The 22117-nt window shown below is 39.8% G+C and overlaps 1 protein-coding gene and 1 long non-coding RNA gene across 2 annotated transcripts in view; one reads left to right on the top strand and one right to left on the bottom strand.

Moving 5' to 3' along the window:
- LOC123240952 (calmodulin-binding transcription activator 1-like) overlaps window positions 1-22117 on the bottom strand; it is a 1231619-nt gene that overhangs the window by 328421 nt on the left and 881081 nt on the right. Inside the window, exon 7 of the mRNA XM_044668663.1 lies at window positions 9531-9602. Coding sequence (XP_044524598.1) covers window positions 9531-9602 — 72 coding nt within the window. The remainder of the gene's footprint in view (window positions 1-9530; window positions 9603-22117) is intronic.
- Window positions 12179-22117, top strand: part of LOC123240240 — a 45487-nt gene continuing 35548 nt past the window's right edge. The window contains exons 1-2 of the long non-coding RNA XR_006505769.1: window positions 12179-12243; window positions 14999-15115. This is a non-coding gene — a long non-coding RNA (uncharacterized LOC123240240). The remainder of the gene's footprint in view (window positions 12244-14998; window positions 15116-22117) is intronic.

Raw genomic sequence — 22117 nt, 5'->3', positions numbered from 1 at the left:
ACTGAAGCAAGTGAATAACAACATTTTCTAGGCATTGTAATAGGTGCTGGGGACACATAGACTGAAGTGAAACATTTCAACCCTCAATGGCTTTATATTCTACTGCTTAATAATCATTTTATGATTCAATAGACTATAATCTCCTTGAGAACAGGGGCTACTTGTTTTGTCTTTGTATCCTCAGTACCTTGGACAGTGCCTGGTACTACTAGTAAGTGCAGAATAAATACTAATTCAGAATAGAGATCTTCACCATCATCATAGAACCACTGATTTAGAGCTGTAGGGAGACTTAAGGACCACCTATCTAATCCAAACCCCTCATTTTACATATAAGGAGTGACTTAGCCCTAGACTTCCAGGGTTGTTGTGAAGATCAAATGAGAAAATAAATTCCAAAGTGCTTAGTATGGTGTCTGAAGCACAGTGACATTTATAAATGTTAATTATTGTTGTTTTTATTATTATTGGTGGTGGTGGTCTAAGGTCATATAGGCAGTAAGGGTTCTGGAAGGAAAATGAGACAAGTTTATTTGAGTTATAGAGTTAAGTTATAGAAGGCAGATCTGAACCCAAATCTTACCCTGATCCCTTTTGCACGCCCCCATATTGTTACTTGTTGCCCTGAATAGTTTAATTGAGTTGAATGGAACCAGAAAGAAAGGCTGAATTCCTGGTTCGTGTGCCTTCATGCCAATCAATTATTCCCCTAAACCCTCTGGGGATTTTTAAGAAATCTAGTTTGAATGTGAGAGATGTATCATGCCTCAGATATCATTATGGTTACCAGGCCATTTTTTTCTTTCACTCTCCCCCACCCCAGCCAATGAATTCTCATCAACTAGGCAGGCTTTTCATAATCTAAGGTGTCAGAGACAAATGCCTGCCAATTTCCATCCTGGCCATTATCTCACAGCTATTTAGCATCCTAGAAATGACCATGTGGTCATCACTTTTGAACAGCAATTAGCCTATTAACAAACAGCAGCATTTGACACTATTGACCACCCTCTCTTCCTAGAAGCTTTCTTTTGTCTAGGTTTTCATGATGCTGTTTTCTTATTGCAGTGAATGAAGAGGTAAGTTTTCCTCCTACCTACCTGACCACTCCTTCTCAGTCTTCTTTGCTGGATCTTTGTCCATACCATACATATTATCTGTGGGTATTCCCCAAGGATCTGTTTTGGATTCACATCTTTTTTTATCTTCTCTCTATATACAATCTCTCTTGGTGAACTTCATCTGTTCCTATGGATTCGATTATCATGTCAATGCAGGTTCTTCTTATATCTATTTGTCTTGAGCTAGCCTCTCTTGTGAACTCCTGACTTATATCACAAATTGCCCTAATGCTCTTTTCAAACTAGATATCTCTAGGTATATCAAATTCGAAAAGTTCACTAGGCCTTACCATCTGCCTTAGACTCCTCAACTTTGCCATTCACCCAACCTTTCCTTCCTTCCTTCCTCCCCTTCTTTCCTTCCCTTTTTTCCTTTCCTTATTTTCTTCCCTTCCTTCATTCCTTCCCTCTTTCCTTTTCCAAAACTGAACTCATTTTGTTTCACTATAAACCAAGCCCTTTTAAAAAAGTCCCAATTGCTGTGGAGGATACCACCATTCTCCTAGTCCCCCAGTCTCACCATGTTGATATCATCATCCTCATACATCCAATCAATTGTCAAATTTCTACAACATCTCTCATATACTCCCCATTTTCTACACTCACACACCACCATTCCAGTCTAAGCCTTTGTCACCTCTCTGAATCACAATATTCTTTGAATATTTCAATAACTCCCTAACTGATCTCCTTGCCTCATCTCTCTTCATTCATACATCTTCTCCACACAGCTGCCAGTGATTTTCCTAAAGTACAGATTTGACTATGTAACTTCCCTGCTCAATAAACTCCAATGGCTCCCTATTGCCTCTAGGAACAAATATAAAATCATTTGTTTGCCATGTAAAGCACTTCACAATCTGTCTCCTTCCTATTATTCCAGTATTCTTACATTTTATTCCCTTCAATGCACTCAATGGTCCAGCTGGACTGGCTCATTTGCTATTTTTCACAGAGGGGACTCCATTCCTTATCTCTGTGTCTTTGGACTGGCTGTCCCCCATGCCTGGAATGCACTCCCTCTTCACCTCTGCCTCTTGGAATTTCTGGCTTCCTTTGAGAATCAACTCAAATGCTGTCTTCTTTAGGAATCCTCTACCAGTGATCTCAGCTAGTACCTTCTCTCTAAGGTTGCCTTGGGTCTGCTCTGTATATATCATGTATATAACTAGACCTATATGTATTTATTATTTCTTCTTTTTGAATATGAGTTCCTTGAGATTCCAGACAGTTTTCTCTTATTCCTTGTATCCTCAGGCTTGTCCCACAGAGATTGGCACATAGTAAATGCTTAATAAATGCTCATTGATTGACTGATTGCTTCTTTTCTTATGTTTTGCACTACTGAGAGAGGGAATGGACCAATTCCTGCAGCCTAGGGCCCTTTGTCTCCTAATCCACAGCTGTTGGGAGTGGGTGGGCTGGATCAGAAAAGAAAAGGGATGCTGGGGAAAGTGTATGTATACCCATTGAGTTAGGATTGGGGGATGGGAGTGGCGAAGCTACAATCCTTCCCTTATCATACCTGGTTAGGGAAAATGAAAGGTCCTCAAACTAGCTAACAGGATATTGTATCCTGTGATGTTGGCCTTTGGGGGAATCTTGCCTTCCAAGACATCTGGTAGGGAACAAATCCAGAGAACTATGAATCACCTAAGCAGCCAAGTCACCATAGCAGGGGGAACTGGAAAATCTAAGCAGCAGCCGAGGAGGCGTCCTGCTTCTCCTCCTTGCCCAGACTGAGAAATTCAAGCAGAAGGGGAAAGACACATCCTGGAAAGCAATTTGGAACTATGCCCTCAGTTACTAATCTGTGAATTCCCTTTGACCCAGCTATACCATTCCTAAGCTAACAGACAAAACCAACATTGATAAAGCTGCTACTGACATCCTAAGCCCTTCTCTCAAAGAGACCAAAGGAAGAGGGAAAAGGACCCACATGAACAAAAATATTTATAGCAGCTCCTTTTGTAGTGGCAAAGAACTGGAAATGGAGGCGGTTGTCCACAAGTCATTAGATGATGAACTTCTTTAGAGCAGGAATGTCTTTTGCTTTTCTTTGCATCCCCAGTGCTTGGCACAATACCTGGCACACAGTAGACAATAAGTATTTGTTGACTTATTGAAATGAATGAACAAATTATAAGGAAATGTATAAGAATGTAATGAAATACTATTGTGCTAAGAAATGACAAAGGGAATATATTCAGAGAAATCTGGGAAGATTTTATATGAACTGAACCAGAGAGAAGTGAGAAGTACCAGAAGAACAATTTATACAATAAAAATAATATTATAAAAAATTACTTTGAATGGCTTAGGAACTCTGATCAGTATAATGATCAACCATAATTTCAGAAGACCAACAGATGAAACTTTCTACCCTCTTCCTAACAGAGAGGTGATGCAGGATGAGACACACAATTTTAGACATGGCCATTATAAGAATTTGTTTTATTCGATTATGCATATTTAGTACAAGAGTTACTTTTCTCTTTTTCTATAGGCATGTGGAGGAGGAGAGGAAGGAGAGAGAAAAATAAATGTTGACTCAGTGGATAGAGAGCCAGGTCTGTAGATGGGAGGTCCTGGATTCAAATATGACCTCAGACACTTCCTTGCTGTGTGACCCTGGTCAAGTCATTTAACCCCTATTGCCTAGTTCTTACTGCTCTTCTGCCTAGAACCAATATATAGTATTGATTCTAAGATGGAAGGTAAGGGTTTGTTTTTAGTTAAAAGATAGAAAATAAGGAAAGAGAGTTAAAGGAAGATGGGCCCAAATGATGAGAGAGTTAGGAGTTCATTTGGTCCAGGAAGTCATGAGCTTGAATGCTACAACTATGAAAACCTACCTCAGGAAAGCAAGTCTGATGGAATTAGAAACTTGAGGAAGTCAGTGCAGTGAGGAGATCAATTAAAAGCCATGAGAATGGGAGTAGTAGAGAGAAAGAAGCATAATTTAACTGGATTAAGCTATCAGCCACTTAAAAAGATTGGGATCTGGTCACCAGAAGCTTGGGCCTTGGGGTTGCTGGTGAGAAGATGCTGAAACCTGAGGAGGTAAGGAAATTTGTGAGGAATGGAAACAGAAGGAGGAAATGCTAATGAAGAATTTAGAGTGTCTCTGATCAAAAAGTACAGAAGGAAGTAGGAATCAGGCAAAAAATCAAATCTGGATTCAAGAGAGTAAGTGGAACAGAGGTTTGTGATAGTAGATCCATGGGCAATGAGGAGAGCCAAAGTGGAACAGAAGATCTGAAAGTTCCAGCTAGAAGGAATCTTAAGGAAGCATCTAGTCAAACCTCCTCATTTTAGCACACTTAGGATGGAGCCCAGATCTGGTCCTTAGACTTGAAGTCTATTATTCTTTCTACAGTATGCCCTTCCATTGATTTCAATCTGTTAAATGAGTGAATTTGACAAGGTGACCTCTCTAGTTCTAGATCTATGAACTTACAGTTATGTTACCTTCTGATTTGATGATCTCTGAGGTCCCTTGTGTACCTCTAAAGCTAAAATCCTATGATCGTCTAAATTTCATTCAACAAGAACCTACTATGTGCACTGTGAGAGGCATCAAGTTATAGTAAATCACGGAGCCAAGAAGACCTAGGTTCAAACTATGCTAATTGTGTGACCCCCAGGAGAGTCATTTCCCTTCTCAAGGCTCTAGGCAACTGATTCTAAGTTATAGAGAAGGTACTAACTTACATTGGTAGAGGGAGCTTCTTTCTTTTTTGGGAGTTCTCTGTACAAACAAAATCACAGGTCTAGTCATTTATGAACAAGGCATAGTGCTAGGGACTGGGGATGCAGAATAAGAGAGTCATAGCATCATTAGATTATACATTTTGATCTGGAAACAGCCCTACAGGCCATCAATTCCAACTTTCAGTCCTATTATATATATATATATATATATGTATATGTGGCCTAGAGAAATCATATGATTTACCCAAGGTCACTTCGGTAGTAGATGGCATTTAGGATTTGCAATAAGGTTCTCTAATTGTAAATTTTAGCACTCTTTCTTTCATCCTCTCTGTCTCTGACTCTGTCTCTGTCTCTCTCTCTCTCTGTCTTTCTCTCTTTCTCCCCCTTCCGCCCTTCCCTTCTTTCTTTCTTTTTTTTTAAACCCTCACCTTCCATCTTGGAGTCAGTACTGTGTATTGGCTCCAAGGCAGAAGAGTGGTAAGGGCTAGGCAACAGGGGTTAAGTGACTTGCCCAGCGCCACACAGCTGGGAAGTGTCTGAAGCCAGAATTGAACCCAGGACCTCCAGTCTCTAGGCCTGGCTCTCACTGAGCTACCCAGCTGCTCCCTTCCCTTTCCTTCCCTTCTTTCTTCCCTCCTTGCCCTTTCTTTTTCTTTCTATCTTTCTTTCTTCCCTTACTTACCTTTTGTCTCAGAATCAATATTTCATATCAGTTCCAAAGCAGAAGAGCAATAAGGGCTAGGCAACTGGGGTCAAGTGACTTGCCCAGAGTCATGAAAACTAGGAAGTATCTGAAGTCAAATTTGAACCCAGGTTCTTCCATTTCTAGACCCAACTTTCTATCCTCTAAGCCACTTAGCTACCCCTATCTAGTACTCTCTCTACTGTAACATTTAGTTCCTAACCTCCAGGTACTACTGGAGGGATATAACAGTCTCCTGGAAGGGTATAACATGCAAGCAGCCAAACAAACAAACAAATAAATAAATAAATAAATAGTATATATGTAGATAGGTATGTGTAATATATAAAAGGGGTTAAAGAATATATGTATGATATACAAACAGAAAGATAGTTATTCAAAGTTATTTCAAGAGGGAATGCTAATAACTAGGTGGTCAGAAGAGGAAGAGAATCTGAAAATGTCTCATACCTAGAAGTAGTAGCACCTGAGCTTTACTTTGAGAGAAGCATGAGATTTGCTAGCACAGAGATGGAAAGGGAAAGACATGAGAAATCAAAGCAGTAGTTTGAAAGTTGCGTACAAGGAATAGACAAATATCAACTGAATGGAAAGTGGGAAGGGAAGTTACTTAGTCTAGAAAGGAAAGATGAGAACATGCCATCTTGCTTATTAACCTCATTACTTATATTTGAAATTGCTTTGTCATATTTGAATTTATTTTTTGTACCCTTCTCTATATACATGTTATATTCCTCCTAGTAGAGTGTGAAATGCTTCTTCAACACCAATATAATCCTGAGATTGGCAGAAACATGTGGAATTGTGAACACCTGATCTAGAAGGAGATACAAACCCTTTATTTGCGGCATCAGAAAATAATAAAAACAAACAAACAAAAATGTCCTTCCCAGATATGCTACAGTTGCATCTTTTCTTATGAAATCACACATCCAGAGCAACTTTCAGGTGGAAATCAGATGAGCAATTGAGAAATGGGGTAATAAATACTATTCCAGTTTCACATAAAGATTGTAGGTAACTGAGGATAGGGAAAGAATCATAGGGGTTAAAGAAATGGCACCTATATATGGTCCAACCTGTTTTCAGAAAGTCATGGTTGTTATTAGGTAATTAACTTGTTGAACTAGTGACAATTATATTCAGGAACTCCAGTGGAATTGAAGGTAGCAGGGAGGATGGAGGCATTGTGGGGCTTGGTGGAGGCGGGAGTACAGTGGAGGCAATGGAGTGCGAAAGCTGTGTGATGGCTATATCTAAGAAGTAAGGACTGAATTCTGTCCATGGGAATTCTAGAAATAGCTCAGTTCTGAAAGTTGCTCTCCCCCTCAAGCCCCCTCCCCTCATCTTAAGCTGGGCTAAGCCTTGGATTTCACACTAGAATGGTTCTGGCTTGTGGGGAGTATTTCCAGGACACCTTCCCTGTTTATTATTCACTTCACATGTTTGATCTCTGAGTGCTGGGATATCACACATTGGCTCCATCTTTCCATCTGTCCAGGTTCTCTTATGTTCTTCTGCCCCAAATTCTGGTTCAGTGGGATTTGCTGAAGGGCAGGGACCCTGTCTCTGGTACGTCAACCCAAGGTAACTGTGAATCAATTAGACAATCAATCATTTTGTTAATTACCAGGAACAGTGCCAGGCATTGGAGATAAAGTACAAAACTAAACAATAATAATCCCCTGCCCTTGATAAGTTTTTAGTCTATGGGGAGCAGTGAGCAAGTGGGAGATATGTGCACAGAACATAGTGGATAGGTGATTGATCTTAGAGTCAGGAAGGCTTGGGTTCAAACCCTACCTTAGACAGTTATTAGCTATAAGTCATTTTCTCATACATAAAATGATAGGGGTTGAGAGGGGGTAGCTAAGTGGCTCAGTGGGTAGAAAACCAGACATCAGTTCAATCCAGCCTCATACATTTCCTAGCTGTGTGATCCTGGACATGTCCCCTAAACCTGATTGTCTAGCCTTTACAACTCTTCTGTCTTAGAACCAATACTTAGTACTGATTCTAAGACAGAAGATAAGGGTTTAAAAATATAGGGGCGGGAATTAATATCCTCTAACATTCCTTCCAGATCTAAGTCTATGCTTCCATAGAAGTATATTGTGTTCTAAAAGATGGGGATACAGGCCTAGAGATGGGAGATCCTAGGTTCAAATCTGGCCTCAGACACTTCCTAGCTGTGTGAACCCTAGGCAAGTCACTTAACCCCCATTGCCTAGCCCTGACCACTCTTCTGCCTTGGAGTATTGGCTCCAAGAAAGAAGGTAAGGGTTTTTTAAAAAAAAGATGGGGATAATAATAGCATCTATTTCACAGGGTTGTTATAAGGATAAAATGAGAGAACACGTATGCACTTAACTTAAGGCACTATATAAATTCTAGCTATTATTATTAGTTAATAAATATAAACTCTGTATACAAAGTAAAGAAGAGATAATTTTGTGGTGAAGGCTCTTAGAGTTGGGGAGATCAAGGAAGGTCTTGGGGAGAAGTAGCAAATATACTAAAAGTGACCCCCTTAAACACAACTTATACCTTAAGGTGAGACAAAAAGAGGTCAGTAGCTCAGGGATAGGAAGATCTAAATAAAGTTATGAAGGTAGAAAAGGGGAGGTAGAGAGTATGAAGCAAAGGGTCAGGGTCTCAAAAAGCAACAACAAACCCAAAGATGGTCTTTTATTGAGAAACCAAAACAAGTTACAGAGACAGGGCACATATAGGCTGGTATATACATGGTCATCTCTGTCAACGTTCCATTGAATATGGAGATGGAAGAAATCCTGCCAATAGGCAAGAAGAGATCAAGATTCTGTCTGGGGACTCCACTTCTATCCCAAATATCCGAGATGCATATAGTCATGATGAAAGTCCTGCTCTTGATTCCACACAATATCGGATATTTATACGCACAACCAGGCACCATCCCATCCCGTCATCATACATAAGGATATGCACAGACACTCTAAGGATTCAGCCCTCCATCTCAAACATACTGGAACATGGATTCATGCCCAGAGCCCAGACACCCATCTCAAGCAGTTTAGGACATGTGCAGATGCCCAGGGTACCACTTCCAATCTCCAACAATCTCAGCTAGTACAGATACACTCAGGCGCAATCTTTTTATCTCAAGTACACCATGTAGAGATTCTTCCAAGTTCTCTATTCACCCCAAACAATCAATAAACCATACACATGTCCCCATGAAAGTCCTTCATCCCAAATTGTTTGGAATACACATGAACACACCCAGAACCAACTCCTCCTACCAGAAAGCAAATAATATTGAACAGATAGACACATCCAAGCCTTATTTCAACATCCCAGAGGAAGACACTTTGATTCTCCCAGTGGCCAGCCCTCTATCACCTCTAATCTATGATGTGCATAGACACACTCAGGACCTATCCTTGACAGTCTTTAATGTGTACAGACACAACTAAGCCTTTCAGTCCAATCTCATACTGAAGTAACCAAATCCAGGAGACTCCAGAAGTAACACAATAGAAAAGATGAAACCAAGACTCTAAAACCATAGAAACTGTCTTGCTCAGGTGACCTAGTAGTAGACCCACTGCTGAAATTTTTCCCAGCTAGAGAATGAGATTCACAAGGGCAGTTGGTTCAAAAAGTCAGGATTTCTCCATTTGCTCTGGTATTTCAATATAAAGCAATATTTCTTTTAATTGTATCCATATACAAAGCACCAAATGCATTGTGGGACAATGTTGGAAAAGTCTCATTCTCTTTTAGGAATATTCATTTGGGAAGTAGCAACAAAGTAAGACTGGCTGCAATCCTGCTTAGTGTCACCTAGAGAAAACCAACCAAACCACACTTCAGCCTTTCAAAGACAATCAAAGCATCCTCAGCTGACACCCTTCCACAAAGTTCCCCATCCATTTTCTCTCTACAGGCTTCCTGAAGCCAGGCACCTTCCAAGCCCCAAAGACAGAAGGAGAAACCCAGCCACCTACCTGAAGGAGCCAGTAGCACCTCCGGTGGAAGGTGGGGATGATGGAGGAATGGACATAACAGCCGTACAAGCACTAGGGGAGAAAGGAAAAAAAAGATAATTCAGTCAGATAAAGGGAGAATTGAACAAATGAAGGAATTCACAAGACAGGGTGGTGAAACAGGTACACTAATACATTTTTGGTGGAACTGCAGGCTGGTAACAAACATTTTGGAGAGAAATATGCAGTAAGAAAGACAAAACTGATCATACTTTTCAACCCAAAGATTCCAGAGCTTTCACTCTATCCCCCAAAAAACATCATTTAAAAAAATGAACCTATCTGAATAAAATGTTCATAGCTGCTTGATTTCCAAAAGGAAGAAATTGGAAACAAATTGTACATTCAACAATTGGAGAATGGCTCAATAAATTGTATCATATTAATGTAATGGAATCTTATGGGGTTGTAAAAAAACAAATATAAAATACACAAGAAGATACAGAAAGACATATGAGGTGATAGAGAGTGAAATCAACACAATTGGAAGTATATACATATTGGATAGAAATAAATATCATATATATGTAGATATATATGTATATTTTAGAAGAAGAGGAAAAGAAAGGAAAGAGGAAGGAAAACAGGGCAAAAGAGGTGGAATTTCAGATTGACCCAAATGAGAACAAAAAATAAAATCACTGATTTTGTCTTGACATTGTCTATTAAATTTGGTGCATTCTTATTCATTGGAAGCTTTCAAGTATAGGCTTGGACGAATACTTGTCTGCTTGTCTAATATATTGTAGAAGGGTTTCTCCTTCACATCTCTTCAGACTACCACTACTCAGTAGTCACTGAGGTTCCTTCTTATTTGAGATTCTGATTCTTTTTGTCTTGCCTTATTAAAGGCAGGAGTTTGAGGAAAGAGAAATGGGAGGACATTTCCTCTCCCCCATTTACATGTTGATATGACTGTGTTTTGGTTGGTGGTTTTTATGTTATTTCTGTAGTTGAGGTAGCTCTGGATTTAGAGACAGAGAATCTGAGTTTTCATCCTGTTTCAGCTGTGTGACTTCAGGCAAGACACTAAACCTTTCTGAGTCTCAATTTCACTATCTGAAAATGAAGGTTTTTGGACTTGATTAGAAATTCACTAAGGTCCCTTCCAGATCTAAAGCTGTGACTTCTTTTAAAATTACAAGACAAGAAGAGAGTTACAATGCTTAAGGAGCAGTGCCTGGTAGTCCATTAGACTGTGAGCATCTTGAGAGCAGGGACTATCTTTTCCCTTTGCCCAGCATAGTGCCAAGTGCACAGTAGCAGTCTAATTGATGCTTGTTGACTTGGTAAGGCAAGAGGGAATGCTTTACCCCTTTTCCACTTCAATTATATTCTATCAAATTCCATTAAATAAGTATTTATTTTTAAACTCGCCTTATATCTTAATATCACCTCTAAGAGAAAAGAGGGGTAAGTAATTTGCCCAGGGTCACACAGCCCTAGCTGTATCTGAATATCAGAGGTGAGATTTGAACCTGGGACCTCCCAACTCCGGACCTAGCACTCTATTCACTTTGCTACCTATCTGTCCCTAAATGAGTATTTATTAAATACCTCCTACAAGCCCACCACTGAGCTCAGTGCTGGGGAAATAGTAAAGAGAAAAACGGGAAAAATGTCTTTATTTCAAAAGAACTCAAGTGAACAGGACCCCACTACTGTCATTTGGCAGGAATTTATTTGGCTGATAACAAAGTCTTCACAATGTGAAAGATTTTTTTTCTTACTCAGTTGTGAACCTATTTCTCTTTGTGCGTTAAACACTCTGAAAACATTTCCCATTACTGATTGTTTGAAGACAAGTCAACTCCATTGGTTTGAATATAGCCTTATAGGAATCTTCCATTTCTTCAAAGCTCAGGCTCCTCTCTGATGGCAGGGAGAGCTCTGGAGGATGCCTCCCTTTCAAAACTGAGATAGCACTTGGCTTATTCCTCATCAATAGTGTCAGGGCAGGTTTTAGGGAAAGTTCAAGATTGGGACATAAGAAGACCTTCTGGGGTGTGCCCTAGACCATGTTGGTGAACCAATGGTATGTGTGCCAGAGGGTGCTGCTCCCTTCCCTCTCTTCACCATGCCTGAGGAGATTTTTCACATCACCTGTCTCTCTGCCCAACTGCCCAGTGGGAATGCTTCCTTCCTCCCCTGTCTGGGGTAAGAGGGCAGCTCACATATACAGTGTGAGGGTTGCAATTTGGGCACTCAGTCTCTAAAAGGTTCGCCATCACTGTCCTAGGATCTTAGAATTGTAATGAGGAGGAATGTGTAGAGGGTCTCACTACTTCTTCAGCAATCTCTGTCAGTCAACAGGCATTGATGAGATATGACTACAAAGTTTATTCTTTCCCCTAAGAAATAATCCCATTTTTCTCAGACTTACACAGTCCCTCTGAAATAAGTTCCCACCCCCATGCCTTTGAACAGGTTATTCTGCTCCCATGGCTAGAATGAGTTTTTTTCATCATCTTTTTAAATTCCTTCTTGGTATTAAAGGCTCAGCCCTGGTGCTACTGTCTCTAAGAAATCTTCCCTTAGTCCTCTAACTAAAAGTTTTCTTCTCTCTTCTTAGATTTTCTTGGACCATTTTGTCTGGAACAAGGAAATCTCTGATATCCACATCATAGGATTCAGAATTGGAAAAGAACCTCAGGGATCTTCTGTCACATTACAGGTGAGGAAACTGAGTCCCCCCAAAGTAAGTAACTAGACTAATGCCACACATATTGTGTCAGAGATAGGATTTAGAACTGCATTCTTTTTACTCCAGAAGATTGTACCATGTGTGATAGATAGAAACTTGCTTTTAGAGCCAGGAAGACCCAACCCCAAGTCCTACCTCTGGCATACTCTGGCTATGTGAACCTGGGCAAATCATATAACCTCTTCATGGTGCTCTAGGCTCTCTAAGTTGACAGTAGAGGGAATGTTATCATCTGGAAGATAATTCCCTCTCTACCAATGAAACCAAGCCCTCCCCTATTTAACCTTGACTGGCCATTCATTTTATTCCTGTGACATGCTGCCTTATATTACACTATTTTTAACCCTTACCTTCTATCTTAGAATTTTGTAGCATTTACTGATTTCTGAGGTACGAATGTATGCTCCCACTGGAAATTTAACAATCAGCTTTCACAAGGGGCAGGATTTGGCTCTTGAACACTGTTGGCTAGAAGGGACTTTAGAGGCCAAATGCTTCATTTTGGAGAGAAGGGAAACTAAGGCTTGGGGACATTGTGACTTACCCCAAGTTTATATACTTAGTAAATGAAAGGCATGATCTCAACCCAATTCCTTTCACTCCAGACCCAGTACTTAGCACAGTGCCTGACACAGAGTAGGCACTTAATAAATGTTTCTTGGTTGACTGATTTCTGACATATACACTGCCTTCCTCATCTTTCAGTGCCCTGGGCAAGTCACTTCACCCCCATTGCCTAGCCCTTACAGTTCTTCTACCTTAGAACCAATATACAGTATTGATTCCAAGATGGAAAGTACATTTTTTTGTTTTTTTGTTTTTTAATTATTTGTAGACCAGTTGCTGATCTGTATCAGTGAAGAGAGCTTCTGCTCAGGAAGGTCCCAACTTTGATGACATCATAGGTCTGACACTGCCTCTCTCAGTATTATTTCACATTGATCTAGTGTATCATTTCATGTATGCACATATGTTCATGTGTCATGGATCCCTTCTCCAAACAAGGTTTTAAGATGCATAAAGTAACTGGATATTAGAAGGAAAACAAAAGACAAATTAATAGTGCCCAGGATAAGAATCTCAGATCTTGGGTTTTGCTAATTCCACATATTACTTTTTTAATCATTAATTAAATTAACTTCTTTTTCAAAAATCCTTACTTACTATCTTACTTACTACTATGCTACTTACTTGGAGCAGCTCTAAGATAGATGGGCAAGGGCTAAGTGAATGAGGTTGAGTGACTTGCCCAGGGTCACACATATAGGAAGTGTCTGAGGCCAATTAATGATTTTCTAAATGAGCATCTACTATGTACTCTCCTGGATACTATAGGTGGGTGAGGAAAGTGAGGGATTTGCCTAGGATAACCAGAAGACATTGATCAGGCAATCTCTGCCCTTAAGGAGTTTATAGTTTTTTTGTGGGGATAGAAGACTTATTCTCCAGAAATAGTTGGGATGGATTTCACAACCTTGTATCATCATGGGATTCAGAAAGGGGTCAGATTGACTTTTTTTTTTGGTCATTCTTGAACCCTGCCCATAAATAAGATAAGGCTGCCCCTCAAAGACATGCCAAAGTCCTCAGTCATTCCTATGCACTTTCTTCTTCAAACTTAAGCCTTCTCTTAATAGTAAGATAATCCCAATACCCCAACCTTAACCAGGCAATACAGGATAGCTGGGCACACTTTTCCTGATTGCACTCTCTCCCTCCTCTCCCCAGGTTTTAATTGTATGGTATTTGTCCTCTGCTTTTCTAAGTCTCCAGAGGTAACTAGCCATTGGTTTTTAGATTTAGAAGTTTGATTAAATATTATTTCTGCCCTCCCACACACACACACTAAAAAAAAGTCCAAATGTGATTTGGTTAGAGGAGTCAATTGTAACCCTGCCTGTCTGATTAGCGAGGTTGAAAGAGAAATCATTTTGGGCTCAGGGATTTCAGTGGTAAGAAAATCAGATTTCCAATATGTTAGAACTTTTACAGACTGCTATCAGCTGGGACTTGAGGCTCCGTACAAACCAAACAAACAAAGCTGAAATTAATTTAAACGATTCCCCTGCAATTCCTGCCCCCGAAATGTATTTATTATTAAGAAGGCAATATTCTTTGCTGACTTCCTGGATTTTCAATATAGTCTATGGGTGCCTTGATAACTTACTCCCTCTTACCAAAGGAGATTCATGCTTGCTCGTTTCCCCTAAGTGCAGGGCTGAGATGGATGAACAATGCAGCCCCCTAGCTATAATCAGCTGTTTGCCTCTGGAATTTGCATGCTCTCATTGGCAATCTCATTATTTCCAGTATCCCATTGAGCAAAATCCAGAGGATCATAAATTGTTTAAAATGGACATTTGTCAAGTTATTCTAGAAAAAAAAAGAACCCGCTCGGCATCTCTATTTCCTACTATTTATTAAGCCTTTTAAGACATTTGCCATAATTCCCCTTCACAACTGTCTTGTTACATCCCTATTCCCTCTTCCCTTCTTGCCATTTCTTTTTCCTGGGCTAGAAACAAAAGTGGTCAATAATGGAACTTTATTTAGCAATCTTGGCACCAGGGGCAAGTGCCCTCCAATGTCTGATGAGAATAGATGCCGGGGTACCAGAAATTGCCATTGGGAGGAGCATTGACAAGGCCAGGATGGGGAGGAAGTCAGCTAGGACATCTGCACACAAATACGGTAACTTTCTATTTTAACTTATTATTTTTGCTAGCTACATCCAAGTCTGGTGCAAGCGGGTGCCCTGAGACAAAGCTCCAAAGGCTCAACCACAGTTACAGCTCTGGCTAATTTGCAAAATCACCATCAGTAAGGAACGCATCCATCCCAGGTAACCTTCCAGAAATGGGTCTAACAATACAAACCATTTTTAAACCAACATTTTTTGTCTTAGAATAAATATTAAGTATTGGTTCCAAGGCAGAAGAGTGGGAAGGGCTAGGCAATAGCACTTAAATGACTTGCCTAGGGTTACACAGCTAGGAAGTATATGAAGTATGATTTGAACTCAGGACCTCCTGACTCCAGACCTGGCTCTCTATCCACTAAGCCACCTATCTGCCCCCAGAATATAAATCTATATAATCCAATAAATGGTTTAGAACTGTTGGGTGTTGCCATAGTGCATAGAGCACTGAGCCTGGGGGCAGGAAGACCTGAGTTCAGATGTGGCCTCAGACACCAAAGCTCTGGGAAAATAACTTTATTTCCATTTGCCTTAGTTTCTACTAATGGGGAAATTAGTAGTACCTACCTCCCCATTGTGAGGATCAAAAAAAAAGTAATAATTGTAAAGTGCATGGGACTTGGAACCTAGTAAATACTACATAAACATTAACTAAATTAGTTAAAATATTATAAATATTTTTATTGTGATGATGATGATAGATGAATATTTTGGGGGAGCTTATATGCTAAGGATGCTGGAAGCCATTGTGAGATTGTTATTTTTCAGCTGTTTCAGTTGTTTCTACTCTTTGTGACCCCATTTGGGATTTTCTTGGCAAAGATATTGGAATAGTTTGTCATTTCCAACATTTTTAATAGACGAAGTAACTGAGGCAAACAGGGTTAAATGACTTGTCCATGCTTGCACAGCTAGTAAGTGTCTAAAGCCAGTTTTGAACTTAGGAAGATGAATCTTCTCTATTTCATACCCAAGGCTCTAGGCACTATGGCTCCACCTAGCTGCCCAGAGGAAATTAGGGGTCATATAAGGAAGTGCCTTGTCCAAGGTACTATTAGAGTAAGTAGGAATATTTAATTTAGTAATAAAAAGGTTCTTTAATAAAGAACCCAGGCTCTTTAAATCTAAATATTATGTCCTTTCTGAGCCCAATAGGTGTTACAAAGTCCATGCTCTAATGTGGAAATATCAAACATGAAGCCCACTGAGACCCATTGCACTTCTGAGTGAGGTTTGAGCCAGATTAAAATATAATTGGTAAATATTTACCAAAATAAATTTACAATATTCAATGTAATAATTTACATGGAAACCAGTGTACTAAATACTTCTTGCCTTTTCAATATACTGGCTGTGTGACCTTGGGCAATAAAATAGATAATAGTACATTTTAAAACTAATTCAACAGGAAGCCTGTAAAGACTATTATGTAAGGATTAGTGGCCGCTGCTTCTATTTGAGTTTGATATCCCTGTCATAGACTTGATTCAAAAGGAATCCTGTCTAGCCCTTCCTCAAAGTCTATTATGATTCTTGTTTAGTCATTTCAGTTGTGTCCAACTCTTTGTGACCTGATTTGGGAGTTTCTTGGCAGAGATACTGGGATACTTTGCCATTTCCTTCTCCAGCTGGTTTTTACAAATGAGGAACCTGAGGCAAATGGGGTTAAGTGACTTGCCCAGGATCATATAATTAGTAAGTGTCTGAGGTCAGATTTGAACTCTGGAAGATGAATCATCCTAATAAAGGTTCAGCACTATAACCATTGCCTCAAAGTCTACCCACGCCTACTTTATACCCAATTCCAGCAAGGTTGGTTATCTGGTTCTTTAGGTTGAAATAATATAGAAACTGTCAACCAGGAGGGGATGGGTTTGCCTCCAAGAAGCTGGGGTGCTGACAGAAGCAAAAAGGGAAGGGCAATTTGAAGGGAACTGAGAAAACCCTATAAAAAGTAGACAAAGACCTAAAAAATTATGGTCATTCCAGTACCATTTAGTATAAAGACAAACAGCCCATCCCTCTTCAATAGCTCTGGGAAGTTTTACTCTATTAAAGCCCAATATAACAATTCATGCTCATGAAGACCCTGGGTCATTAATAAAAGATTAAATTATGGTCAGTATAATCTGTTTAATAAGATAAGGAAGTATAGAGATAGCGGCTGGATCTGTGATTTTCTAGTGATGGGAACTCCCAGATGAAGAAATGGCTTCTACTAATGCAGGTCGCCACCTTCTCTACTATTTATGGTCCTAAATTGCTGCCTCTGGAACCCAGAGAGGTCATATTACTTGCCCAAGGTCACACAGCCAGTATATGGAAGAGGCAAGAAGTATATAGTATGCTGGTTTCCATATAAATTATTACTTTGGATACTCCTTCCAGTTGGACAGCTCACAACTCCATATATACTCTCTCATCCTATGCCATTCTGGTTCAAATCCTCCCACAAATCTTCTTTAGGGGGTCCAAGAAACATGCTGAGGGCTTTCTTTCAGCTCTCTTGATATTATGCACAAAACAATGGAGTCCATGGAATGTCCAGTTGTTCTCCGTCACCTACACTGGCCCATCTCTTCTTCCAGTGGCCCATATCTTTCCTAATATCTATCCCAGCAGCACTTTGGATGCATAGTTCTTAGTAATGTGACAGAATTTATTTATACCTATCATACTTCTCTCTATCCCCTTTGAGGTGACTTATAAATTAAATTCTTCTGAGACCATGATTCAGAGAGAGCTCCAGGAGAATATTGGTCTTAAAAGGGTGGACCTTTGTTTCAAGGAAATGCTTAGGGTCATTAAAAATATCCTAGTACTTGTTATTGCACAGATTATTTTCATTTCAATCTATCTTTTACTTGACTGATACTGATCATTTGCATGTTGTGTCTCTCATTAGATTCTTAACTCTTTAGAGCAGGAATTATCTTTTTTTCCTTTGTACCACCCAGTGCTTAGCACAGTGCCTGGCATGTAGCAAGTGCTTAAAAAGTGTTTATTGATTGAATGATTGAGGTGTTCCTGGGCTCTCCAAGGCTGTGCTCAAAGAGATCAAGCTCTGCTAGGTTCTTCCATGCTAGAAGTGTTTCTAATACTTCCCTGCCTTATCATACAAAGTCTACAGAACATAACATGTATGCGTTCTGAGGATCACTCTAGTTAAGTACAAAGAGATTTATCCCTAACAGATTAACCACTTGGTGATGAATTCTTTGGCTGTGAAAACCCATGAAACAAAATGATTACATTTGAAAAAAAAGTTTGATGCTTAAAGAAACCAACCTCAATTATTTAAAAAATTAACTTGTACCATTCCCTCAAGGATACCAGAAAGATGAGATATTACTGCATTATCATTGTTCTTGTTAAGACATGAGATAAGGGGGAACTGTGTGGCTCAGCGGAATTGAGAGCCAGGCTTAGAGAAGGGAGGTCCTAGGTTCAAATCTGGCTTCAGACACTTCCTAGCTGGGTAGATCCTAGGCAAGTCACTTAATCCCCCTTGTCTAGCCCTTACCACACTTCTGCCTTGGAAGCCATACATATTATCAACTCTAAGATGGAAGGTAAGGGTTTTTTAAAAATGAGTTAATAGATTTAGAACTAGAAGGGAATGAGTTCATAGAGTCCAACCCCATCATTTTATAGATCAGGAAACAAATGATTGGGAAGTAGGTTTTTCTGCTTCTACTCTTTCCACTATGCCAAGCTATAGCTTCATGGAGTTATAGTCCAAAGGGATCTTAAGGATATCAATAATCAAATCTCATAATTTTAAAGATAAGGAAACTGAGGTTCACAGAGATTAAATGACTTACCAAAGATTGTGTAGCAAGAAAAAGAAAGAGGGAAAGAGAGAGAAAAGGAGAAGAGAGAACAACAAAACAAAATCCCAAACCAATAGTAACAGCAGCCCCTCATTTTTCCATAATCATAATAATATCCAGTATCTATATTCTGCTTTATAGTTTATAAGAATAATTCTCATTTATATTATGCTTTAACATTTAATAGACTTTTTTCCTCAAAAAATGTTTGGTGAAGCAGACAATGTATGCTTCATAACTCCCATTTTACATATAGGGAAAAAAGAGTTTCTTTCTAGTTGGCTGCTACTATTCCTGGATTGTTCAAGAGAATCCTCACCATTGGAGGGTCATCCCCATCCCCTGCACCCCCACCACCAGTAGAAGGAACACTGTAGTTTGCTTCAAGCCCTTCCTCTATAGATTCCCCCCAACAAAGATGAGTGGAGTGGCTATATGTCTCAACCTGCTTATATTGCCTCATAGTAGCCTCTCTGAGTCTCAGCCTCTTCATTTTTTCAAAAGGATGACACTTGTGATCCCTATCCTGAATGGTTATTGTGAAGAAAGGCTTTGAGTTATATAATGAATGATGACTCGTCTTAGGAGCCTGCCCTATAGATTTCCCATCCTGCGTCCCCCATCCTCGGATTTCTCCTTTGCATCAGTCACCTGCTTTCTTTAGACAACTACTCTTATAGACAGCTTAAAAAATTTGCCAGCCTGCAAATTCTTCACCATTTGTTTGCCCACCTATCAGTGTCAAGCTGGGAGTAATAGTAGCCCAAAGACGAATTGTATTGGCTGTATATTCTATTTTAGAGTACAAGTGGATTTCGGCAGTATTCTATCAGCCAGGCTTCTCAGCTGGTACCTCCACTCACATGTGAAAATGAGTGTTCATAATGGTGGTCCTGCAGTCCACACAAGGACCCAAGGGGCCATCAGCATCATTGAACATGAAATTAGGTCTAGGATAACTTGAATGCCAAGCATCTGCAATTGTGTACAATTTGACAAAGCACCTACTATGTGTTTTTAGGCATTATGCTAAGGACTGGAGAGTAGAACATAAAAAAATCAAACAGAGTCTGGCCTCAAAGAGTCTGTGTTTCACCAGGAGGTTAGGACTTACACATAGGTAAGTAAACCCAACTGGTGGCTGTAACCTGTGGCCCAGAACCCTGAGTTCTAGATTTATATGAAAGGGATCCAGCTTTTAACAACTCCTCCCCGAATTGATCTCTTTAGCTTTTATCCAACTCAAACTCTGGGAAATATCAGAATACAGTTCACACAGAGATATAGAATATGGGATCCTATACAAGGACTCAAGGGGCAACTAAATGGCATTATAGGGTGCCAGGCCTGGAGTGAGAAGGACTCATCTTCCTTAGTTTAAATCTAGACTCAGTCACTAGCTTTGTGAGCCTGGGCAAGCCACTTAACCCTATGTGCCTCTGTTTCCTCATCTATAACATGGGCTGGTAAAGGAAATGGCAAATCACTCCAGTGTTTTTGCCAAGAAAACCCCAAATGAGGTCATCAAGAGTGAGATGTGACTGAAACGAAAAACAATAAAAACAAGCACCAAAGATGATAAAGTACACGTAGGGTTCAGAATAGCCTATATTTCACTCTAATAGACAATGCAGAAAATTCAGTCCCCAAAGTTGGAGGCAGAAAGACTTGGATTTAGGAATAGGCTTGATGCCTGGCACATAGCAGGTACTTAATAAATGTTTATTGTATCTATTGGGTTGGATTCAAATCCAGCCTCAGATAATTAATAGCTTTGTGATCCTGGACAAGTCACTTAACCTCTGGATCTCAGTTTCCTTATCTGTAAGCCGAGGGGAGGATGTTGGACTCAATGGCCTCAAAGTCTTTTTCAAGCTTTAGAATCTATAATTTCTACCATCTCATGACTCATAGTAGTTCATATGTACTCCATACTACTTGTCTTGGCTTTCCAATGGGATCTACTTCTCAAATGATCTCCTCTTAGGAAAAGAACCAACCTTGAGATTCCTAAAAGGCAACTCTCTAACATCATGACTGCCCACTTTTTGCCCCAAGGGCCCATACAGGCAGGGGGCCTCATGGCACTAGACTATGTTTGGACTTTCCATAGAAAAAGAATTGACCTAAAGATGTTAGACAGGTAACCCAAAGTCCCTTCCCCAAAGGACCTACTTTGGCTGAATGGCTCATGGCAATAGAGGAGGGGACTGTTCAGTTCCCTTTATCTCCATATTATGATTTTAGTCTCTTGCTTCTTCTCCAACCCTGAGAGTCACAAACTCAATCCTTTATCCCAAGAGGGTTATATTACTAAGGAAATTCCCACCTTCTCCACCAGGAGGCTTAGGATTTGGAACTTTCTATATTTTGACTCCACAGTACCTCTCCCCACAGTTGCTGTCCCTTAGGCTGGAAGATTATACCATTTCCTCTCCAAAACTGAAGTTAAGAATTTAGTGTCCAAGAATTCTCCTCTCAAGTCACATGGGTGATACACATGAAGCTCCCACATGCTTCTGCCCCAAAACAGTCATTATTGGCTATTGGGTTTACAAAGAACCATCTGTAGAAAAAGGGCCCCAAAGAATCAAGTCAAACCCATGATGGAGACTCTCTTTGATAACTCAATACAAAGGTAGCTATCCCATAATATTCTGTCCCATAATAGTTCAGGTCAACCAATGTATTCCTTAATAATGAAACTAAATCAGGAAATGTCCGCACTTTTCTCAATGAACAGCCAGTAGGAATGTCTACACTCTCAGAATCTCAGATGAAGCCTCACCTCAATGTAAATTCCTCAAATTAATCACTAACTATTAACTAACACTCTGGATTCAAAGTGAAATGAAAAGTGATTTTGTTCAGGGTGAGTTGGGGGCAGTAGAAAGCATTAAAACTGGGACAAATTACAGAATGCCTATTTTGGAGGTGGCAGCAGAACTTGGAACCTGAAGGAAGTTCAGGGTTCTAAGAGGTGGAGGTAAGGAGGAAGTCTTCCCAGGCATTTGACACCACTGGGGGAAAGGAGATAGAACTTTTTATGTAGGTAACATCGAATAGGTCAACTTGGATGGAAGTACATGGGATGGAGAATGATATCAAATTGCCCAGAAAGGTAGTCTGTGAAGGGTTTTAATGCCAAATGAAGGGGTTTGTATCTTGTCCTAGAAACAACAGGGAAAGAAAGAAAGAAAGAGAGAAAGAAAAAAAGAGAGAAAGAAAGAAAGAAAGAAAGAAAGAAAGAAAGAAAGAAAGAAAGAAAGAAAGAAAGAAAGAAAGAAAGAAAGAGAGAGAGAAAGAGAGAAAG

The sequence above is a fragment of the Gracilinanus agilis genome, chromosome 3 (genome assembly GCF_016433145.1).
Source record: "Gracilinanus agilis isolate LMUSP501 chromosome 3, AgileGrace, whole genome shotgun sequence".
Lineage (NCBI taxonomy): Eukaryota > Metazoa > Chordata > Mammalia > Didelphimorphia > Didelphidae > Gracilinanus > Gracilinanus agilis.
The sequence above is the reverse complement of the archived record's forward strand: the minus strand, read 5'-3'. Positions and strand labels throughout refer to the sequence as shown.